The sequence below is a fragment of the Haliotis cracherodii genome, unplaced genomic scaffold (assembly GCF_022045235.1).
Source record: "Haliotis cracherodii isolate W230 unplaced genomic scaffold, xgHalCrac1.p SCAF_11, whole genome shotgun sequence".
In the NCBI taxonomy this organism is placed as follows: Eukaryota; Metazoa; Mollusca; class Gastropoda; order Lepetellida; family Haliotidae; genus Haliotis; species Haliotis cracherodii.
Window position 1 is genome coordinate 45,230,895 of NW_027266266.1, and position 21,013 is coordinate 45,251,907.

The window sequence follows — 21,013 nt, forward strand, 5'->3', positions numbered from 1 at the left end:
ATTTACAAGAAGTCAAACATGGTAGATATTGGGGTCATGTGCTGATAATTTCATTTCTTATCCCAGTCTTCACTGAACCAATTAATATTTACACAACATTACCCAGCCATGACTGACTGCATTTTACAAAGTGTTGAAAAGGGATGATCGATGGTTAAATAGAACTTAAATCAAATTTAAGTTTTAACCACTGTTGTTTTTTTTCTGCAATAAGATGAAGAGACAAACTCGGTATGCTTTTTTCCCCTACTCAGTATATTTCATAGTTCATATAGGAGCGGTCGGGTAGCCTAGTGGTTAAAGCCTTTGCTCGTCACGCCGAAGACCCGGGTTCGATTCCCGACATGGGTACAATGTGTGAAGCCCATTTCCGGTGTCCCCCGCCGTGGTATTGCTGGAATATTGCTAAAAGCGGCGTAAAACCATACTCACTCACTCATACATAGTTCATATGTTCATTATTGTATGTACATAATGATATTATCTTCTTCTCTGGATTGTTTTCTCTTATTTCTCCTTTGCATTTTTTTTGTATATATGTATTACTCAACTTTTGATTTCTAACGTTTATTACTAGTTCTTAAATGAGTTTGACTCTTATCTCAAAGAGAAAGATACAAAATTTACTTCGTCCAAACTTGGTACATGCTACAGAAACGCGCAAATGCAACAACCTTGTAAAACCAGTTTAGCATCTCGAGCACTTTAAAACTGGCATCGCTAGTGCGAAATATTTGCCGAAACAATATATGTAGTTCGTTCCATTCAATGGCACTGACCATAAGACTTGACAATTCCGTCACCACAAATCGATATAATATTTTTAGATAGCATTATAATCTGTTTCAAATTGTCTATCGAAATACATCTGTGTGACATGTTTCGTTTTTGTCGTGAGCGACGTTTTTTATAAAGTGTCATCTATATTATGGCTGCTTCCGTGTTAAGATTTGGCGAGTGTTTATTCACATGAAATATCTTACGAAATGGAAAAAGTCGGCGTAAATCCAAATTCGTGACGATAGCAGTCATTAAATGAGGTGTACGACCGTGTGCATGGGTATGCACCATGCCATTCTTTAGACGGAAAACAGGTAAACACTGCCCTCTCGAATTCGATCGGTAGGCGTTTCTCGTACTATATGTCACCTGTGTCACAGGTCATTTGTTGACCAGCGTCCAAATCTAATATGTCGGTTTCTGAATTAGACACCCGTGTTTACATACATGTGTGAGATCATCAACACAGACAGATATTACTTTGATGAGAGCTATTTCTATTTGAGAGTATTTATTGTCTCAGGCATGTTAACAAGGCATGCCAAAAATTTGGGCCTAAAGTTTGAAAGACAAACATTTTTTTCTTGAGATAATCCTGAGACTATCTTTCCATCTTGATGTCAATGAAAAAACTGAATGAGCATTTCAACAGTAACTAATAATTTGTATGAGAACTCAACACGCTCAATACAGTGTGTCAACATATCCTGCTTTGCCAGTCCCAGCCTTGATCATATTGATAATTATCATCTGTACATGTTGTAAGAAATGTTTAAATGGAAAAGTAGGTAAAACCTCTTAAACTAACCACTTTCAGACATTTGTCTAGGCATTCTCAGGGTCTAATATTCAGCCCCAATTCTGCAATTAATTGCAGTTAAAGATATCCTAGTTTCCAGATGACATAATTTTTAACCAGATATGTTGTAACTTTGCGTATATGACTTAGTTTGATATTCTTGCGAATGAAACGAATGAACTGTACATAAATTCCCAATTTTGAACAAATAATTCTTTCTCAGTTTGTCTGCCAAGGGCACTTTAAGACCCAAGATAAATCTCTGCTCATATATATCATATATTTACATCAGCATGTGAGCAATGATGAAACACAGATATGATTTATAAGCTTCAAAGGCATAGACTCTTTGTTACATTGCAAAAGATAGGGACGACAATGTACATTAACAACATGACTATTTGGATATTGTAATATGTGTAGTGTTTGTTTAAGAAGTACCTTTGAGTAAATCGCTAATGTCCTATTGTTACATCTCAGCAGACACCTGCAGACTCTCACAAATCACACCATGGCACACATGGATCCCTGTCTGCTATATTTGTTTGAAACTTCTGACACAGTTGCACATGAAAAAAATGAAATAGGTATCCGTGTCTTAAGCTAAGAAATGGCAGCCAAAATTAATCAGCATGTTCTTGTTGGGTTAATATGATTAAACCTTAATTGTTTATCATTGTTTATCATTGTTTATAGTATCTATAGCTCATATAAATCTCCTTTCTTCTATGAAAATAATGAAGTTGGAAAATATCTTTATCAGATTTAATCAAAGGTTTCAAATCCCAATAATGGGCCTTCACACTAAGGCTAAAACATAATGGAGATATATTTTTACACTATGAACATGATGAACCGTAAACAACTTGTATCATTGCAATGTGCGAGACAAGGCGAAGATCGTGAGATTGGCCGAGCGCGCTCCCCCGCCTCGGCCTTGGTTAAACCGCTCATCGTCTATAACGCCCACCAATTATTTGGACCCCATTGGTAGCGTTGTAGCGAGGGACCACTGTATCACTATCACAGCCACATCACAGCAGAAGCTTATATTTATAGAAAATCGATGCATTTTTAAGCATTGTCAGTAGTCATTTTGAAATAAATATGTGTACAGTTTAGGGCTGGGATGGGTAACTCGTGTACTCTGGTACTCGAGTCAGGTGGGTACTGAGTTGGACCCAGGTTCCCAACAGAACTACATGGACCGGTTAGTCACATAATATATTGTTTAATGACAAAAATTATCTAAAGCTCTATGGTTACAGTACATGTCACTAATGTTCATGTTTCGTTTTGCCTATGGTCCCACTCCTGTCTTTGTTTGTTTGAATTAAGATAAAACTTCAGTGTATGCGTGACCAGATTGTTTTATACATGTATCTGAAACCATTTTGCAGGGGTTCAGTCAAACTTTTCCCAATCAAACAGTTTGTACCTATATCTTGAGACCTACAGCGGGTACCCGGGTAGGGTAATAGGGGAGTGGGTACCGGGGTAGTAAATTTAGACTCGTCCCAGCCCTAGTACATTGGTGGGTTAGTATATGCATAATTGTGGTTACTGCATGTTCACTTTCTAATCAATCTGGTGGGGTTAAATCCTCAAGTAACTTTCTACTACATCTATCTAAGGTTGATTACAATCATAAACAATTTTTGAGACCGTAACATAATGTAGGTGTGTATTGCTTGATGCATTTGTTTAGATATATTGTGTATTGCTTGATGCATTTTTTTAGATATATCCATGAACAAAAGATTACACTGATGTTTCCTATGAAGTGTAATGTTCTGAGTCTAGATAGATGTAAATATAATTTCATTTAAATTTTGTTTAAAACCAACTGGGACAAATGTTTTTTTGTTAATATATAATGTGAAATAGGTAAATGTCTCTTGCTGGATGATCTATATCATGACATGAGTAATGTGCTGTTAAACTGACAACTGTTCATATCTATTACATACATCAACCAAGTCAGCGAGCCTGACCACCCAATCCCCACTAGTCACCTCATATAACAAGCATGGGTTGCTGAAGACCAATTCTAACCCGTATCTTGATGGGTCAAATTTATGTAAACTGACAACATTTGGACAAATGTCATGTGTTTTGTATTAATTTGATTGTTTTCACAACCAAATGTGAAAGAGAATGTCTCTAATGCAATTAATGAAAAGTTGGTAGCATAACATTTGAACTGACAGCGAGTCGTAGTCTCATACTCACATATTCCTAATTAGGCTTCAGGTGGTCAGTTTTTATTAAACTTGAAGTAACCACTAGGCTACCCCTGATGGCTTTACAAAAGCATTTACTTTCGTATTCAGTGTTGAATATTCACAAAACAACTAGCAGGCAGCCGGACTGGCAACCCACAAACGTTACCTGGCCAGTTAAAAAAAAGATAGTCCAGATTTTGTAAACTGGACGGACTATCTCTTTACAAGTGATAATATAATGACAGTCATTTAAATGGTTTGATATGAACACGCCATTTGGCGGCCTCGCCTTGTTATGTCACACGCTTACTATGCAGTGATGCAGTGTTGGGAGTACACGTCAAAGCTTCATGCATTTCTCTTAACGCTAGCATTGGTAACTGTAAGATATCATGAAGTTGCAAATGAGTCACTTAGCTGTATTCGTAAACCATACGGTCAGCTAATATGAGTTTTAAACAAATTTGTATTTACATATACGTTTTAAAAAATCAACTCGACCATCAGGCGTGCATTTTCTCAATCTCATTCAAATCAGATCTCAGTTCTCGCTACCACTGCCGGTAAGCAAAGTTGTTGAGTGGTAGCTAGAAGTAAAATTTTCTTTATAGGATTAAAGGAATGAGTGGTTCTTTATTCATCTTGATTCATGTATACATTCATTTCCTTGTTTTTACAGATAAGGCTAAACCTGAGCCACCTGCACCACTGACAGTCCCCACAGCAACGCCAGGGGGGGCAACTGTGAAGCGAACCCCGTCAAACCGCAGCGACCACAGTCCCCTCACACCCAACTCTCTAAATGGAGATATCGGTAATTCCTCCTTGGTGCTATGTTTGTTTTGGGGGTTTATGATTAACCATGGTTTATTGTGAGATGCAGTGGGGTTTCAGGTCATTTTTAAGATAATTGTACTTATATCAGCGTTAGTAATTGGCACTAGTCCTATAGTCCTTGCCAAACTGCCAAATAGTTAAGGTATCATGAGGACTAGTAGAAATTTGCCCATTTTAAGGGTTTTGCTATATGTTATCATTATAAGGACTAGTGGACTGAAACTGTTAAGTTTCTAACACTGTATATAGTGACATGCATGCATGTGTGAGTGTGTGAGTGGCTACTGCTACTAGTCTGGAATAATGCTGGTGTACCAGGCTAAACCTTCCCCTGACAGTTCTGCCCAAAGGAAGGTTTGGCCTAGGAATCGGGAGGGTTTGGGTCAGGTCTGGCCAGGGTCGGGGAAGAACAGGCCCAGAATATTATTTCCTGGGGGAAGAACTGGCCAGGGGGATGTTTCAACCTTTTGCACCAGGCAGGGTAACAAGAGGTATCATATTAAAATGTCTTTTGGTATGACACGGTCAGGCATTGAACCACTGACCTTCCACGCACCAGGTGGAAGCTCTATCCAGTAGACTACGAAGGCAGTCCTTAAAATATCACACTTAGTTCAGTGCGCTTTTACTGATGACTTGGAGTTTGGTTAAGAGTGAGTGAGTTGGGTTTGGCGCTGCTTTTAACAGTATTCCAGTTATGTCACGGCGTGTCAGTTTAATGTGGGAGGAAAACTCGAAGTGATGCAGGTCTCAGACGTTTACTACTTTGGTGAAACCCTAGAGCACGGGTATGATGCTGACAAACCTAGAAACATAATCGGGGCAAACCAGGATTTGAACCCACAATCATAGGTTTCTGGCGTGCCCAAGGGACGCAACTCTGCACAGCGAATCGCGTTGCTTTAGACGACTGGGCCACCCGTACCCCCTTTGGTCAAGAAGTTGGTTAGTGAGAACTTGTTGGAGTGAGGTTCTTAATAAGGCCAATAGGGTACATTGTATCACAAGGACGGTACTGATACACTAGACCCATATTACACCGCTTTCCAGGCTGATATGGCTTGTCAATGCATTTTAAATAGGGGATTGATCTCGGCCCAGGTGGTAAGAAATTGGACTTATATCATTTTGGGCGTCGTCTGTTCGGCTAGCTTTCCCATGGCAATGTCTTCTTAACAAGGTGAAACCGTATCGATTTCACTTGCTAATAGATACCTTTTTCAATTTTATGTGAGAGTATTTGATAAAAAGGGTTTATTATATGGCAGTTTTCATATCATAAACCATATCAACCCTCAACCGCCATATTAGCCATCTGGCCATTCGGCCCTGGGGCTGGTGTGGGAAGAATGTGAATGCAAAATGCAGCGGCAAACCCATGCAATTGGAGGCATCACTTAATGAAGTCATGATGCAAGTACTAAAGATTGACTACTTTCTTGTGGGTGGCCAAGTGTCGTCCTGTGCAGGATCATCTGGTCAGGTGTTCGGATCCTGATTTCCCTGTGCAACTATTCCTGGTTTTACCTTGATTAACAAAACTGAAGGTCCAGCGGACCCCTGATAATTAATTTCTAGGGCTGTTACAGAAAATATGTGGGTCCTGTAATGACTAAATAGTGTACTGTAAGATTTTATAATTATTTCAATTACATGATCTTTTATTATACCCCCGACCCTTTAGGTCAGGGGAATATAGTTATACCAAGGTTCCATCCGTCCGTCCATCTGTCCGTCCCTCTGAAAACTTTGTCCGCACGATTTCTCTTAAACTATTCAGTGGATTCATCTCAAACCTAGTACATATAATCTGTTTCATATGGAGGGGAGCAGTCAAAAGAAAAGAATTGTTTTTATTAATTGTCCATTTTTTAATGAATTTTTCAAACCCTAACGTCCGTCTGAAAACTTTGTCTGTGCGATTTCTCTTAAACTATTCAGTGGATTCATCTCAAACTTAGTACATATAATCTGTGTCATATGGAGGGGTGCAATCAAAAGAAAAAAAATGTTTTTATTAATTTTCCATTTTTTTATGAATTTTTCAAACCCTAACCCTATCCCAGCTATTTAATTTGAAACTACTGAAACACTAGGCATTTCGGGGGTATTAGTGAGCCACGCTAACTTTTGCAATTGTTTTTTTTAATTTGGTACAACAAATATTATTGTGTGTCCCTCGGTTGCAGTCTTTTTTTGCCTGCCTCCTTTCGATACATTTTTGCGTACTGGATGCATATTTTTGCATCATGTAAAACCCTGAATTGTGTTTCATCCTGTTCATTCCTTCAGTTTATACTTTCCTGTCATGGGGGCATGGGTGGCCCTGTAGTCTACGGTGCCATAAATCGTTGTGCAGAGTTGTGTCCCTTGGGCACTCCCGAAACCCATGGTCATGGGTTCGAATCCTGGTTCGCCCCAATTATGGTTCTAGGTTTGTCAGCACCATACCCGTGCTAGTGGGTTTCACCAAAGTGGTAAAGGTCTGAGACCTGCATCACTTCAGGCTTTCCTCCAGCATTACTCTGACCCGCAGAGATATCACTGGAATACTGTTAAAAGTAGGGCTGGGATGATACACCAACTGTGCCATCCGATACGTATAACGATACCTTGCCCACGATCCGATATGTATCACAATACTTGCACATGCTCTTATCTGTGGAGTATCAGCCATCTTTTTCATAGACAGGATGGCCAAATACCTGGCATATTAATGAATAACAGTTGGTAGTGTCAAGTATGGCGCAATGGATGAAAATATTTACGTTTTCACTGCTCATTTTCACTAGTAATTAGTGTTTGGTGTAACATTTATTCAAGAAAACATTTATGGTAAGAACCGATACTTTTTACATGAAGAAAAATCGCGATCCACTGATGCATCGGTGTATCGTCCCACTACTAGTTAAAAGCATGTTAAGTTCCTGACATTCCTGTCAGACAGTGTGAGTATGATGAAGGTTGACTTGAGATGTTGTGTTGTTGTAGGTGTGCCAGAAACGATGCTTGATGGAGGTGTCCCGGGGAAGAAGAGACCCAAGAGTCTACTGTTGCAGTCAGCATCACAGCAAGACTCTCAGACAGGTGAGATATGGAGATAGTTGCATGGATACCAGACAGGTGAGATATGCAAGAGTGAGCAATCTCATTAAAATCTTACCTTAGTTCTCTCTACCGCTAAACAAAGATCTGAGGACATCCCATTACAGGTCACGTCAGACCAACCTTGCGCGAACTTTGACCGACCAATGGATTGACCAATCAGAAGGCAGCTTTCTCGTGCTTTACAGCACAAATTTCAAATTGGCGACTACGCTTCGAAGCATATTTTGACAAATTCTCAATTACAAATTTGAAACCTGAACAAAAAAACATTCTGGAATGACTAATAGATGGTCTAGATTGTAAGGATTCAGTCGTTAAACCCGTAACTATCGTTTGGAATACCCCATGTTAAAGTTTTCGAGATTGCATGATTAGAAATCACATTCCGACTGTCACTTTCATAATCTGGTAAGCGACGCCCTGATTGGTCAGATGAAAGGTCGTTCTGACGTGACCCCTAATGGGATGTCTTCAGATCTTTGTTTAGCAGTAGCGAGAACTATTATAAGATCTGATTTTAATGAGATTGCCAGAGTGAGGCACCTAGTCACCAGCACACAAAGTCAGCCACCGAGGCTTCCACAAAAACGAAAGTCCGACAACTGGTCAGCCCAAAAAGTACGAGAATCTGTAATTTACTAAGAAAGTGTTATCCCAAATATAACATTTGTTACAGTTAAGATTGTTAATAATCATGTATTGCAATCTTTTTCAAAATACATTTACATGACAGAACTGACATGGACCTCTCGACTGCCTGATCATGTGTATTTCACAGGAGTATGTAGTGTCTTTTATTGTCCCTAGGTGGCAGTGTACAAGGTCCTGCATCACCGATGCGGACTTCGTCACGACTGTCGAAGACCCTGAGGGAGATGCTGCACGATCAAAACGGTGTGGCCTGCTTCCTCTATTACATGAAGGCTCACAAAGCCGGAAACGTCATCCAGTTCTGGCTAGACGCCGAAAGCTTCCATGCATCGACTGTGATGCGCGTGAGGACACATTCTTTGAATTCCGTCGCTTGTAACCATGGCAACTCACATGTCTCTACCAAAAATATTCAGACTGGCTCTCAAAGTGACTCTCACCGAGTGCAAGACGTAAGAAGTATATCAGACCCGAGTGTAAATAGTGGTGTGGAAAGTAGTGTAAATAGTGCTGTGGAAAGTAGTGTAAATAGTGCTGTGGAAAGTAGTGTCAGTAGTGTAGCAGGATGTGATGACCGAGTGGGAGGATCTAGTGATTGTAGAGGAATGACCGCCGGGTCTGGCCGAGATGGACTCAGTCAGGAAGACAGTGTATTTAGTGCTAGTGACCCCTCTCAGAGACTCGGTGACCCAACGGTCATCCCTGGGGGTGCTGGGACAGCCAAGAGTGAGGACACAGGGGGTGGGGGTAAGGAGGCGGGCGTGGCAGGAGGGTCCAGATCGCCAGATCAAGTGGAAACAAGCAGGGCTAGTACAGGACTTTCAAAAGAAGACTTGAAGGAGAAGTTAAAAAAGAGTAAGTCAAGTTTTGAATTGATCTAATGTTTTTGAAACACTTTTTTTGGAAGAATATAAATCATAATGCTGTCAGTTTTTTTTGAAAACCTGTAATAATATACTACTCAGAAGAAGTTAAGGACCGCCTAATTCATTCATTGGACGGTCCTGGACTTCTCTTGATCATGTTGAATAATATAAATGTTTCAGTTTAATTTATTTTTTTATTTATTCAGAACTAGGACGCGTAGGACAAATGATTTTTTACAACTGAAAAGAATGGTCAATGATATATTTGTTATGTTTTCACAACATATATAGTAGGGTTGGCATATTGGCACATAAATCATTTTGCAATATAAAGAGCTATATTGCGATACATATTTTGTAATACCTATTGGTGCCTAAATTATATGTATGAGTACTGTTCTAAAGATACTTCTTCTTTCAATAATCCAGGTTCTGATTACAAGATGGTAGAATGGATAAACGAGACTACCTATTACGTCATGAATATGGAATCTTAATGTAAACAGCGTGAAGCGTGTGCTGTTTACATGGTTTAGATAGGAACACAGTCCATTCAAATGCCTCAAGATTATAGATATAACTTATATAATTATATATTAATTCTCCTGTGATTGTATCGGAAAATACCGATACACAAGGGTTGTATTGCGATACATGTATTGTTGACAGCCGTATTGCGATATACAGTAAACTACGGTTATAACGAACACCCCTAATATATAGCATGAATAAAATATCCTTATGATATCTAGGTATTGCGCCTGAGAAAGGGGCCTTTATCTTAAATGCAGCTTAAAATCACTATGCACACAGATTCACTTTGGTTATTTTAATTAGACGTTATTGTTTAATATTATCATGATGATGATGATGATGATTCCTCAGGTATACAACATGATGCCGTCACAATATTCACCAAGTACATATCCCAAGATGCAACACACCCTATTGGTGTCACTGAACAGATCCGCAATGAAACGATACGTAAGTAATGCCACTTTTTTTTTTAAAAAATATCATGTCTTACAAGGCATATAACATGTACAGGACCGCCTCCGTGGTCTAGTGGTAGAGCGTCCGCCCGGAGAGCGGGAGTTCCGGGTTTGATCCCAGGCCGCGTCATACAAAAAGACGTTAAAAGATGGTACTTGTTGTTACCCTGTCTGGCGCTTGGCATTAAGGGGCTAAAACAAGGACTGGTTGGCTCGGAGTTAGTATACTGTGTCTGAGTAGGGTATTCATGTTAAACTGCGGCATGGCATCTCAGTAAGCTAGCACTATAAATCAGCATCAGTCCGGACTAGTACAAGAAGCCACACACACACTAGTTCATGCACGTTGCTATATAAGTGCAATAATCTTGGACGCGACGTTAAACCCCATTTCACCTCACCTTAACATGTACAAGACTAGCATGTCAAATCAATCCTGGACCAATAATGAGTAAGAAGTCTCTTGTATGTTTAGTACTATTCAATGTTTTTGCATTTAATGCCTAGTTTATCCATGGTAATTGCAGATTTGAATTGGTCCCAAGCAAGGTATACAGGTTGTTTGAGGCAACCAAATGGATCATGTGGTCCGGCTCGGTGACTTGGTTGATTCTGTGTTTTTGTACCCCAACAACGTGGGTAGTGGCTCATAATATCAATCACTGGATTGTTTGGTGAAGACTCGGTTATTTACTGGCTGCCATTATATAGCTGGAATATTGCTGAGTGATGCATTGTAGTACCTATGAATGATTAAACATGATAATGCTTTTTTTCAACTCTGTCTGACATGGACACTAAATATCCTTAGTTTGGACTTCAAGATAAGTTCTTGTCTACAGTTACCAAGGTTACCTGTCTTTTGTTTCCAGGCCGTATATGTAAGGAAGATGGTCACGTGGATCCTGACTGCTTTGTAGACTGCCAGGAATTTGTCTTTCACAAGATGGGGAAGGAGTGAGTGCGATGTAGAACCTATCGAAACATGTGTTTCTTGACTCTCCGGGCTGTGTGAACACAGCCTCTAAAGAGCCTTTTTCCATCAATACTACCGTATTCGACGTAATAAGCGCCCAGAGCGCTCTCAAAATTAGAAATAGGGGGCTCTTATTAGAATATTATTTTGGTGAAAAAAAAACATTTTTCCAGAATTTAATTGCCCTTAATTAAGGGTGCATATAACACACGAGTGCGAATAAATAAGTTTTGTGTACATTGATCAATCGGAAGGGGTGCTAATTAGGATTGTTCACTTGCCAATATATTAGCAAATATCGCCGTGGGCGCTTGTTACAGTGGGACGCTTATTACGTCGAATACAGTATTTTTTTTCTGCGTGTTGGCAAGTCCCCTGTCCAACTACTCCAAGCAGCCACATAAGTTGTCACATGACTGTCCTCTACTCCAACCAGACACATAAGTTGTCACATGACTGTCCACTACTCCAACCAGCCACATAAGTTGTCACATGACTGTCCACTACTCCAACCAGACACATAAGTTGTCACATGACTGTCCTCTACTCCAACCAGACACATAAGTTGTCACATGACTGTCCTCTACTCCAACCAGACACATAAGTTGTCACATGACTGTCCACTACTCCAACCAGACACATAAGTTGTAACATGACTGTCCACTACTCCAACCAGACACATAACTTGTCACATGACTGTCCTCTACTCCAACCAGACATATAAGTTGTCACATGACTGTCCACTACTCCAACCAGACATATAAGTTGTCACATGACTGTCCACTACTCCAAGCAGCCACATAAGTTGTCACATGACTGTCCTCTACTCCAACCAGACACATAAGTTGTCACATGACTGTCCACTACTCCAACCAGCCACATAAGTTGTCACATGACTGTCCACTACTCCAACCAGACACATAAGTTGTCACATGACTGTCCTCTACTCCAACCAGACACATAAGTTGTCACATGACTGTCCTCTACTCCAACCAGACACATAAGTTGTCACATGACTGTCCACTACTCCAACCAGACACATAAGTTGTAACATGACTGTCCACTACTCCAACCAGACACATAACTTGTCACATGACTGTCCTCTACTCCAACCAGACATATAAGTTGTCACATGACTGTCCACTACTCCAACCAGACATATAAGTTGTCACATGACTGTCCACTACTCCAACCAGACATATAAGTTGTCACATGACTGTCCACTACTCCAACCAGACACATAAGTTGTAACATGACTGTCCTCTACTCCAACCAGACACATAAGTTGTCACATGACTGTCCACAACTCCAACCAGACACATAAGTTGTCACATGACTGTCCACTACTCCAACCAGACATATAAGTTGTCACATGACTGTCCACTACTCCAACCAGCCACATAAGTTGTCACATGACTGTCCACTACTCCAACCAGCCACATAAGTTGTCACATGGCTGTCCTCTACTCCAACCAGACACATAACTTGTCACATGACTGTCCTCTACTCCAACCAGACGCATAAGTTGTCACATGACTGTCCACTACTCCAACCAGACACATAAGTTGTAACATGACTGTCCACTACTCCAACCAGACACATAACTTGTCACATGACTGTCCTCTACTCCAACCAGACATATAAGTTGTCACATGACTGTCCACTACTCCAACCAGACATATAAGTTGTCACATGACTGTCCACTACTCCAACCAGACATATAAGTTGTCACATGACTGTCCACTACTCCAACCAGACACATAAGTTGTAACATGACTGTCCTCTACTCCAACCAGACACATAACTTGTCACATGATTGTCCTCTACTCCAACCAAACATAAGTTGTCACATGACTGTCCACTACTCCAACCAGACATATAAGTTGTCACATGACTGTCCACTACTCCAACCAGCCACATAAGTTGTCACATGACTGTCCACTACTCCAACCAGCCACATAAGTTGTCACATGGCTGTCCTCTACTCCAACCAGACACATAACTTGTCACATGACTGTCCTCTACTCCAACCAAACATAAGTTGTCACATGACTGTCCACTACTCCAACCAGACATATAAGTTGTCACATGACTGTCCACTACTCCAACCAGCCACATAAGTTGTCACATGACTGTCCACTACTCCAACCAGCCACATAAGTTGTCACATGGCTGTCCACTACTCCAACCAGACACATAAGTTGTCACATGACTGTCCACTACTCCAACCAGTCACATAAGTTGTCACATGACAGTCCACTACTCCAACCAGTCACATAAGTTGTCACATGACAGTCCACTACTCCAACCAGACACATAAGTTGTCACATGACTGTCCTCTACTCCAACCAGACACATAACTTGTCACATGACTGTCCTCTACTCCAACCAGCCACATAAGTTGTCACATGACTGTCCACTCCTCCAACCAGCCACATAAGTTGTCACATGACTGTCCACAACTCCAACCAGCCACATAACTTGTCACATGACTGTCCACTACTCCAACCAGACACATAAGTTGTCACATGACTATCCACTACTCCAACCAGCCACATAAGTTGTCTTCTGTTCCAGGAACTACTCGGGGTTTCTAGACAGCGAGTATCACTGCAAGCACCAGGTGGATGTCCTGACTAGTGGCAAGGTGTACCTCGCCGATGTCCTCTACAATGAGCTGGCCCTGTCCTATTTCATGGAGGTGGGCAGTAAATTCCTGCTTCCTGTAATGTCACCCATTTCATCTTTTGTTTGCGGTGACATGTTAACATATGAATGATATGTCATAAGAACTAGGGGCGGTCGGGTAGCCTAGTGGTTAAAGCGTTCACTCGTCACGCCGAAGACCCGGGTTCGATTCCCGACAAGGGTACAATGTGTGAAGCCCATTTCTGGTGTCCCCCGCTGTGATATTGCTGGAATATTGCTAAAAGTGCCATAAAACCATACTCACTCACTCATAAGAACTAAATTTATGTTTGAATGAAATAAGAATATCTTCAATAAATTCAATTCAACAAAAATGTCACACACTAAGTAATGTTATGTTTCACCAGAGTTGTGAAATGTTTCACCAGAGTTTTGTCAACATCATCATCACTTTGTGCTTTCCTAAACACATAAAGCTGGCATACAATGATATACATGAGGCTTAAAAAATATAAAAATGGTTCTCAGTCAATGCCTTTTGAAATATAGTGTGGGCGGGTGGTGTTTTTGGTTTTTTTTGCTTGTTCAAACTAGTATGTCCTCAGATAAACAGCAGTGAACCATTAACCTGGGGAAGGGCCTCCCTACATAAACAGACATACAAACTCCTATTTTTAGGATACTACAGACTTTAGGATAACGTGGGCAGTGTCAGAAAAATAAAACTAATATTTTTCTAAGCCTGAAAAACTACAAAGTGGCTTTAAGGTCGTTCACCCTTAATCAGGTTCCTTGTGACCTTGACCTAGTTTTTTCCTTGTCTGACCCAGTTCCTGGACAATGAGGATGCATGTCACCTGCTGCAGTTCTGGCTGGCGGCAGACAACTTCCAGCAACACCTGGCCAGCCAGGGCGCCGAGTATAACGGTCTGCAGGCACAGGACGACGCCATGGTGCTCTACGACAAGTGAGTTGATGACGCGAAGGGCCCTAAAGACACCAAGGCCTTGTTCAACAATGGGATCTTAGCTACTAGTATTATACGTCTGGTAAAATTTGGGATTTACGATCTACTGATTCCGGGTCTTATTGAGGAAAACAATCCCAGCGCTAAGACAATAGCAAGTGCAATACTTAAACACAGACTTATGATGTTTGTAGTGTTAATATCGCTTTTTCTCTTTGTGATTATGATGTTAGGATTGACATGATTAATGTTTTCTGCCTCCCATTAGTTACCTACCTTAGTTGTGACAGGATCCTCTATCACTGTTGAAATAGAATCTGCCCTGATTATGATCATCAATCCTATGCTTAATGTAGTACTTATCTGTGCATATTCTCTTTAGGTTTTGCTTCCACATTGGGCTGCCATGTCATGAAAAAACTGAATAATGTTAAAAAGGGCCCAACTCAATCATCACTTGCTCGTAATGCGAAAAAGAATATTTTTCTGCTTTCTCGATGGTCTTATGGTAGAGCGTCCGCCCGGAGAGCGGAAGGTCCAGTGTTCGATCCCTGGCCGAGTCATACCAGAAGATGTTAAAAGATGGTACTTGTTGTTTCCCTGTCTGGCGATTGGCATTAAAGTGGCTAAAACAAGCACAGGTCAGCCCAGAGTCAATATACTGTCTGAGTTAGGTATTCATGTTAAACTGCGGCATGGTATCTCAGTGAGCTAGCACTATAAATCGGCATCAGTGCAGACTAGTACAAGCAGCCACACAAACACACACACGTGCATGCACGTCACTATATAAGTGCAATAATCTTGGACGCGATGTTGAAACCCCATTTCACCTCACCTCACCACATACAGGAGTACAAGTACTGATGTTACGGAGAATGGATTCTTCTAAATGAATTGTCATGTTCTGGTGTCAAAGTGAACTTTAATATGTCGGTAGGTATTTCTCCCTACAAGCCACACAGCCATTGGGTTTTGATGACAAGATTCGCTTCATGGTGGAAGGAAATATATGCCGAGAAGGAGGCCCTCTACCTGACTGCTTTGCCAAACCTAGAGATGTAGTACTGAATACATTAGAGCAGGTATGTACTGGCCTCATTGATAGTTGGTGTGATCTCTATAGTACAGTGGAATCTGTCCAAATCGGACTCTGTCAAATTTGTGTTCGGTGAAAACCAGACTTTTTCTCCAGTCCCTTCAGTTTGAATAAATCATCATTACTTAAACTGACCTATACAACTCTGTAATTCAGACTTTTTACTCTTCAGACAAAAATTATGTTCCTGACAACCAATTTACTATTGAAAAGATGCTGTCTAAATCGATTGGATCAGATGTTCTCTCACACTGAAGTAGGTTCAGTCATAGTCAGCTAAAGCAACAATTATTAGAGTTATTAGAGTGTTCAAAGCATGGTATTGTAAGCTGCTATTAAAATCACTTGAGTCTCGAACAGACTCTGTGTAAACCAGAACATGTCTTAAACCAGACTTTTATATCAGTCAAATTGGACAGATTCCATTGTATTTATACTTGTCTGAACCTTTTCGTACAGTTTCTAACAAACTGATTTCAGCATATTTGAAAGAAGTCACACTGTAGTACCAGGGTATTACCTCACCTGTTCAAAAAGCAAGTGAGGTAATGTCATGGCCAGTTTGTCCATCGTCCACAGTGTGGTGTGCCTCATCTGTAAACATCTTTGTCTCCCAAACAGCTGCACCTAGGAAGCTGAATCTTGGCATGTTCCCTTCAATGATGACACAAAAAGTTGTTTGGGAAATTTTTATCTTATTTTCAATGTGGCCAACATATTCTAAGGTGCCGCAGTTTGCTGTGCAGAGTTCCATCCCTGGGCACGCCAGAAACCTATGATTGTGGGTATGAATCCCGGTTCACCCCGATTATGTTTCTAGGTTTGTCAGCAACAGATTGTGCTCATAGGTTTCACCAAGTAGAGTCTGACACCTGCCTCACTTTGGGCTTTCCTCCACATTAAGCTGGCACACTGAGATAACCAGGATACCTGGAATACTGTCCAAAGCATGTTAAATCAAACTCATTCCCTCACGCTTCGTCCCCGTGAAGATTCCGGGCTAGAGTAGGTCTTCAGCAACCCATACTTGCCTTAAAAGGAACTATGCTTGTCGTAAAAGGCGACTAACAGGATCGGGTGGTCAGGCTTGCTGACTTGGTTGAAACATGTCATTGATCCCAATTGAGTGGATTGATGCTCATGATATCAATCACTGGATTGTCTGGTCCAGACTCAATTATTTACAGACTGCCGTCATATAGCTGGAATATTGCTGAGTGCACGCGTTAAACAGCAAACCAACCAACCAAGCTCATTCTTCAGCCGCCAGAGGTATTGATTGACCTTGGCCAGGATGTTGTTAATGGCTAACAACCTTGCCCTATATCAACACGTTTTCGCCTGAATTGCAAAAGAAACCAAAACTGACCATGACAATGTCATTGCGGTTACATAACATTCAGTGATGACCTCGTCAGACACAGGTGTTTCACCAAAGCGTTTTGGCACTAGTTTGTTCAAAATGTAATGAAATTTGGTATATGCTTAGTTAGTACTTGTAGTTGCATTTAACACATTTGTTCCATTTCTTTGCAATATTTAGATTTAGAACTCGTTTCAGCTGGAATATTGCTGAGTGGGGGGTTAAACATCAAACAAACAAATCAACCTTTCTGTTTTGACCATGCTCTTAAGTCTCTCAGAATGCATAATTGGCTCTGTAAACTTCTCTGAAAATGACGGACTGACAGCGTTAGAAATTGGCACTAGTCCTGTAAGTCCATGCCAAAATATCAATTGTAACAGCGACTTTTGTTAAGTGACAATGAAACCCCAGTATTTCTAACAGAATGGAGATGTTAAACACTGGATGACACTGGTTGTTTCAGTTCTACTTCCCGGGCTACCTCCAGAGTGACATGTATTACAAGTACCTGTCCGACCTAGTCAGCACAGTCCAGACAGCTCAAGACATCCCGGTCAGACCAAAACACAGGAGAACAGGTGAGCTACAGGGACGAAACACTAGAGGAAGTCTTTGTATTTATCCATTCCTGAAAAGTATGAGACTGAAGGGCATCTCTGTTTCTTTTAGGGAATGGACAGATACTCTGCCTTGTAACACATGCCTGCTTTCAAAATTTGGTAAACATTTTGTGAAAATATTGAGTCGCCTTTGCATGATGTGACAGACAGATGATGCACATGCGCCCAGCTCTATCGCAAGTTGATTCTTACAATGCATGGTACAAGGCTCTTTACAACTTCATGGAGCCCTAAATGAGTATGGGCTCAATCACTGACACATGTTGAGAACATGATGACTGGAATTATAAAGTAGTGAAAAAGGATATAACAGGTTCCATTGGATTTTAGGAAAATTTAAATAGCGGTGAAAATGTTATGAATAGATCACGGAAAATCAGTGATGATGCCAGGTGTTCGCGAAAGGGTAAGTCTGTCCTGCCCTAGTGGTAGCACCTGCCACTCACAATTTGCATAAAAAGTAAGTGTTTGTTTTTTGCCTGATGCAGGATAATGACATGTTTTTTTTGCTGGCAGAGAGTGACGCGTCGTCGGAGCACAGTGTAGGGAGTCAGAGCGTGGGGCCTGACAGCATCAAGAACACGCTGCTAGCCATGGATACCAGCCACGTGAAGAAGGCACTCACTCGCATCGAGGATGACATGCGGATTGACTCCATGCTTCTCAATCCAGATGAATTGTGGAAGCGGCCAGAAGCAGGGTAAGATTACTTACTTTCTACAGCAAGGCTTGTTCTAACCTCTAGGGTAACCATGTAGGACTGTGATGGGTAATCGAGCAGGGTCGGGTTGTGCTTTGAGTCCTACATCAAGACTTGAGTACTAGACTAGGAGATACACATTGTCACTTCTCAAACACTCGTGTTGGAGACGTGGAAAAGACGTGGTAAAGTGTCTGGATGCAATTTAACTTGGATGATGCAAGGAAAACAGACATAATGTTGATAGTGTGCATTTTACTGCTGAAATTGGGTATGTGATTCAGGGTAGGTCTTGAGACATGGGTACGTGAATCCATTTTGTGCTGAAGTCAGTTGCTGATCGTGGCCGTCTTTGTTTTGCTGTGATTTTCATCTTTGCCTAATTCATATTTACCATAACACAAGACAAGTTTTTTTATATCATTTTTATTATCAGTTTTGGTTCCAGTGCCATGACCTTGGGAGCTGTGGATGACCTTGGTCAGTTCAAGTCCATGTTTGCTCCTGAGCCAGATCATGAGAAGAAGAAAGGTGAGATGGCTAAATGATTGATTTTACTGATGAATGCGTGATTGATCATGACGTCTGTGCTCAATTGGAATTCAGTTGTCATTGATCAGTTGAATACTGGCAATATTCATTTTATGCATTTATGCCTACAAAGGACATAAATTACCCCAGGATTGAAATTGCATGTTACAGGTCAAGTCACTTAAAAGATAAGCCTTTAAGGTTTGATCTCTGAAAAACACCTAAGTGGTTTAATTCTGCACATGGAATTATGGCTCCATACACTGCGCCACCAATGCCCCACCTTTAGTACAAGAAGCAACTGAGCATTGACTAAGATACCAGATCAAAGTTATGGTGGTTATATTTTGTTACAGACAATGATGATATATATTAGGCATTGATAATAATGATAACAACATGCTATATACATGATAATTTTGTTTTCAGGATCAAGATTTTTCAAGAAGAAGAAAGATAAGGAAAAGGTAAGTGTGAGGGGTGGGGACTGAATATGTAATTTTTTTAAACATTTTTATCCCCCTGGTTTGAAAAACGGGGAATATAGAGATCACCATGTCTGTCTGTCCGTTTCCGGAGCAGAATACCAAAACCGTTAAGTATTTCTTGTTGGAACTTTCTATTTAGATCAGTCTAGTGTTGAACTGGTGAGGGGCGGTCGGGTAGCCAAGTGGTTAAAGCGTTCGCTCAGCACGCTGAATACCCGAGTTCGATTCCCGACATGGGTACAATGTGTGAAGCCCATTTCTGGTGTCCCCAGTCCTGATATTGCTGGAATATTGCTAAAAGCGTAGTAAAGCTAAAACTCACTCACTCACTCACTGAACTGGTGACTTTTGATGGTTTTGGATTTTTGTTTGTATTCTTTATTTTTTTCCATGACGACAAGTTGGACTGAAAATGAGGGTAGTGCTCCTTTCCAGAGAAGAAGTCCAAAACAGTTGAATATTTCTTGTTTAAACTTGCTATACAGATCAGTCTAGTGGTGAGCTGGTGTCTTTAGATGATTTGGGATTTTGAAAATTACTGAACAGCATTATTTATTTCTGCACTGAACTGAAGGTATCCAATGGCGATGAACCAAAAGTAGGGTATTAGTAGCCAAACTCCATTTCTGAATTGCACCAGACCGGGGGATATGTCACCTCAAAATCTCGCAAGACTCTTCAGTAAACCTTGTTCATCTTTCACAGGAGCAGGAAGACATGGCCTTGAGAGTTGCCCAGATGATTATCAACGACGTGACTACGATGACTCAGACAGGCGATATATACGCCGGTATCGTGTCATCCTCGCCAAGACTGGCTCCTCGTAAGGTGCCAGACAGTGCAATAGACACCAGCAAGGGAGGTAACTCCTAGCAGTATTAACCAATGTTGCAATGATGTGTCTGGTTACTCAAGTATGCATTGATTGACAGATTGATTACTGATAGAGTGATTGACATTGATTACTGATAGATGGATTGACAGATGGATTACTGATAGAGGCATTGACAGATGGATTACTGATAGAAGCATTGACAGATTGATTACTGATACAGATTATAGAAACAATACCTAAATCTTCCATGCAGCACATTAAACATGTGAGATGAATGATATTTTTCTTAAAATGTGATATTTGTTTGCTCTTGGCTATGATATTGTTTTGTTGTGTATATCCTTATCATTCCATGGTCCAGCAGACTTCGAGAGGTTGGTTCTTGGCTAACCTGCTAACTGGTTTGATTAGTTCTTGCTAAATATTTCCAAATGTGATGTGAGTTGAACGGAAAGCATTCTTACCTCACCTGACTGAAAGACAAGTGAGTTAAAGTCATGGCCTGCTTGTCTGGTATCCAGTGG

At 40.8% G+C, this 21,013-nt stretch overlaps 1 protein-coding gene across 1 annotated transcript; it reads left to right on the top strand.

Annotated features, from left to right (window-relative positions):
* The first annotated feature begins 948 nt into the window (after window positions 1-948).
* Window positions 949-20,662, top strand: LOC139456548 (A-kinase anchor protein 10, mitochondrial-like). Its single transcript, XM_071238320.1, has 14 exons — window positions 949-1,094; window positions 4,484-4,618; window positions 7,633-7,728; window positions 8,557-9,255; window positions 10,152-10,250; window positions 11,131-11,215; window positions 13,812-13,935; window positions 14,714-14,850; window positions 15,791-15,935; window positions 17,779-17,893; window positions 18,452-18,635; window positions 19,084-19,166; window positions 19,596-19,633; window positions 20,360-20,662. The coding sequence occupies exons 1-14, from the start codon at window positions 1,070-1,072 to the stop codon at window positions 20,525-20,527; spliced, it is 2,133 nt and encodes a 710-aa protein (XP_071094421.1). The 5' UTR covers window positions 949-1,069; the 3' UTR covers window positions 20,528-20,662.
* The last annotated feature ends 351 nt before the right edge of the window (window positions 20,663-21,013 follow it).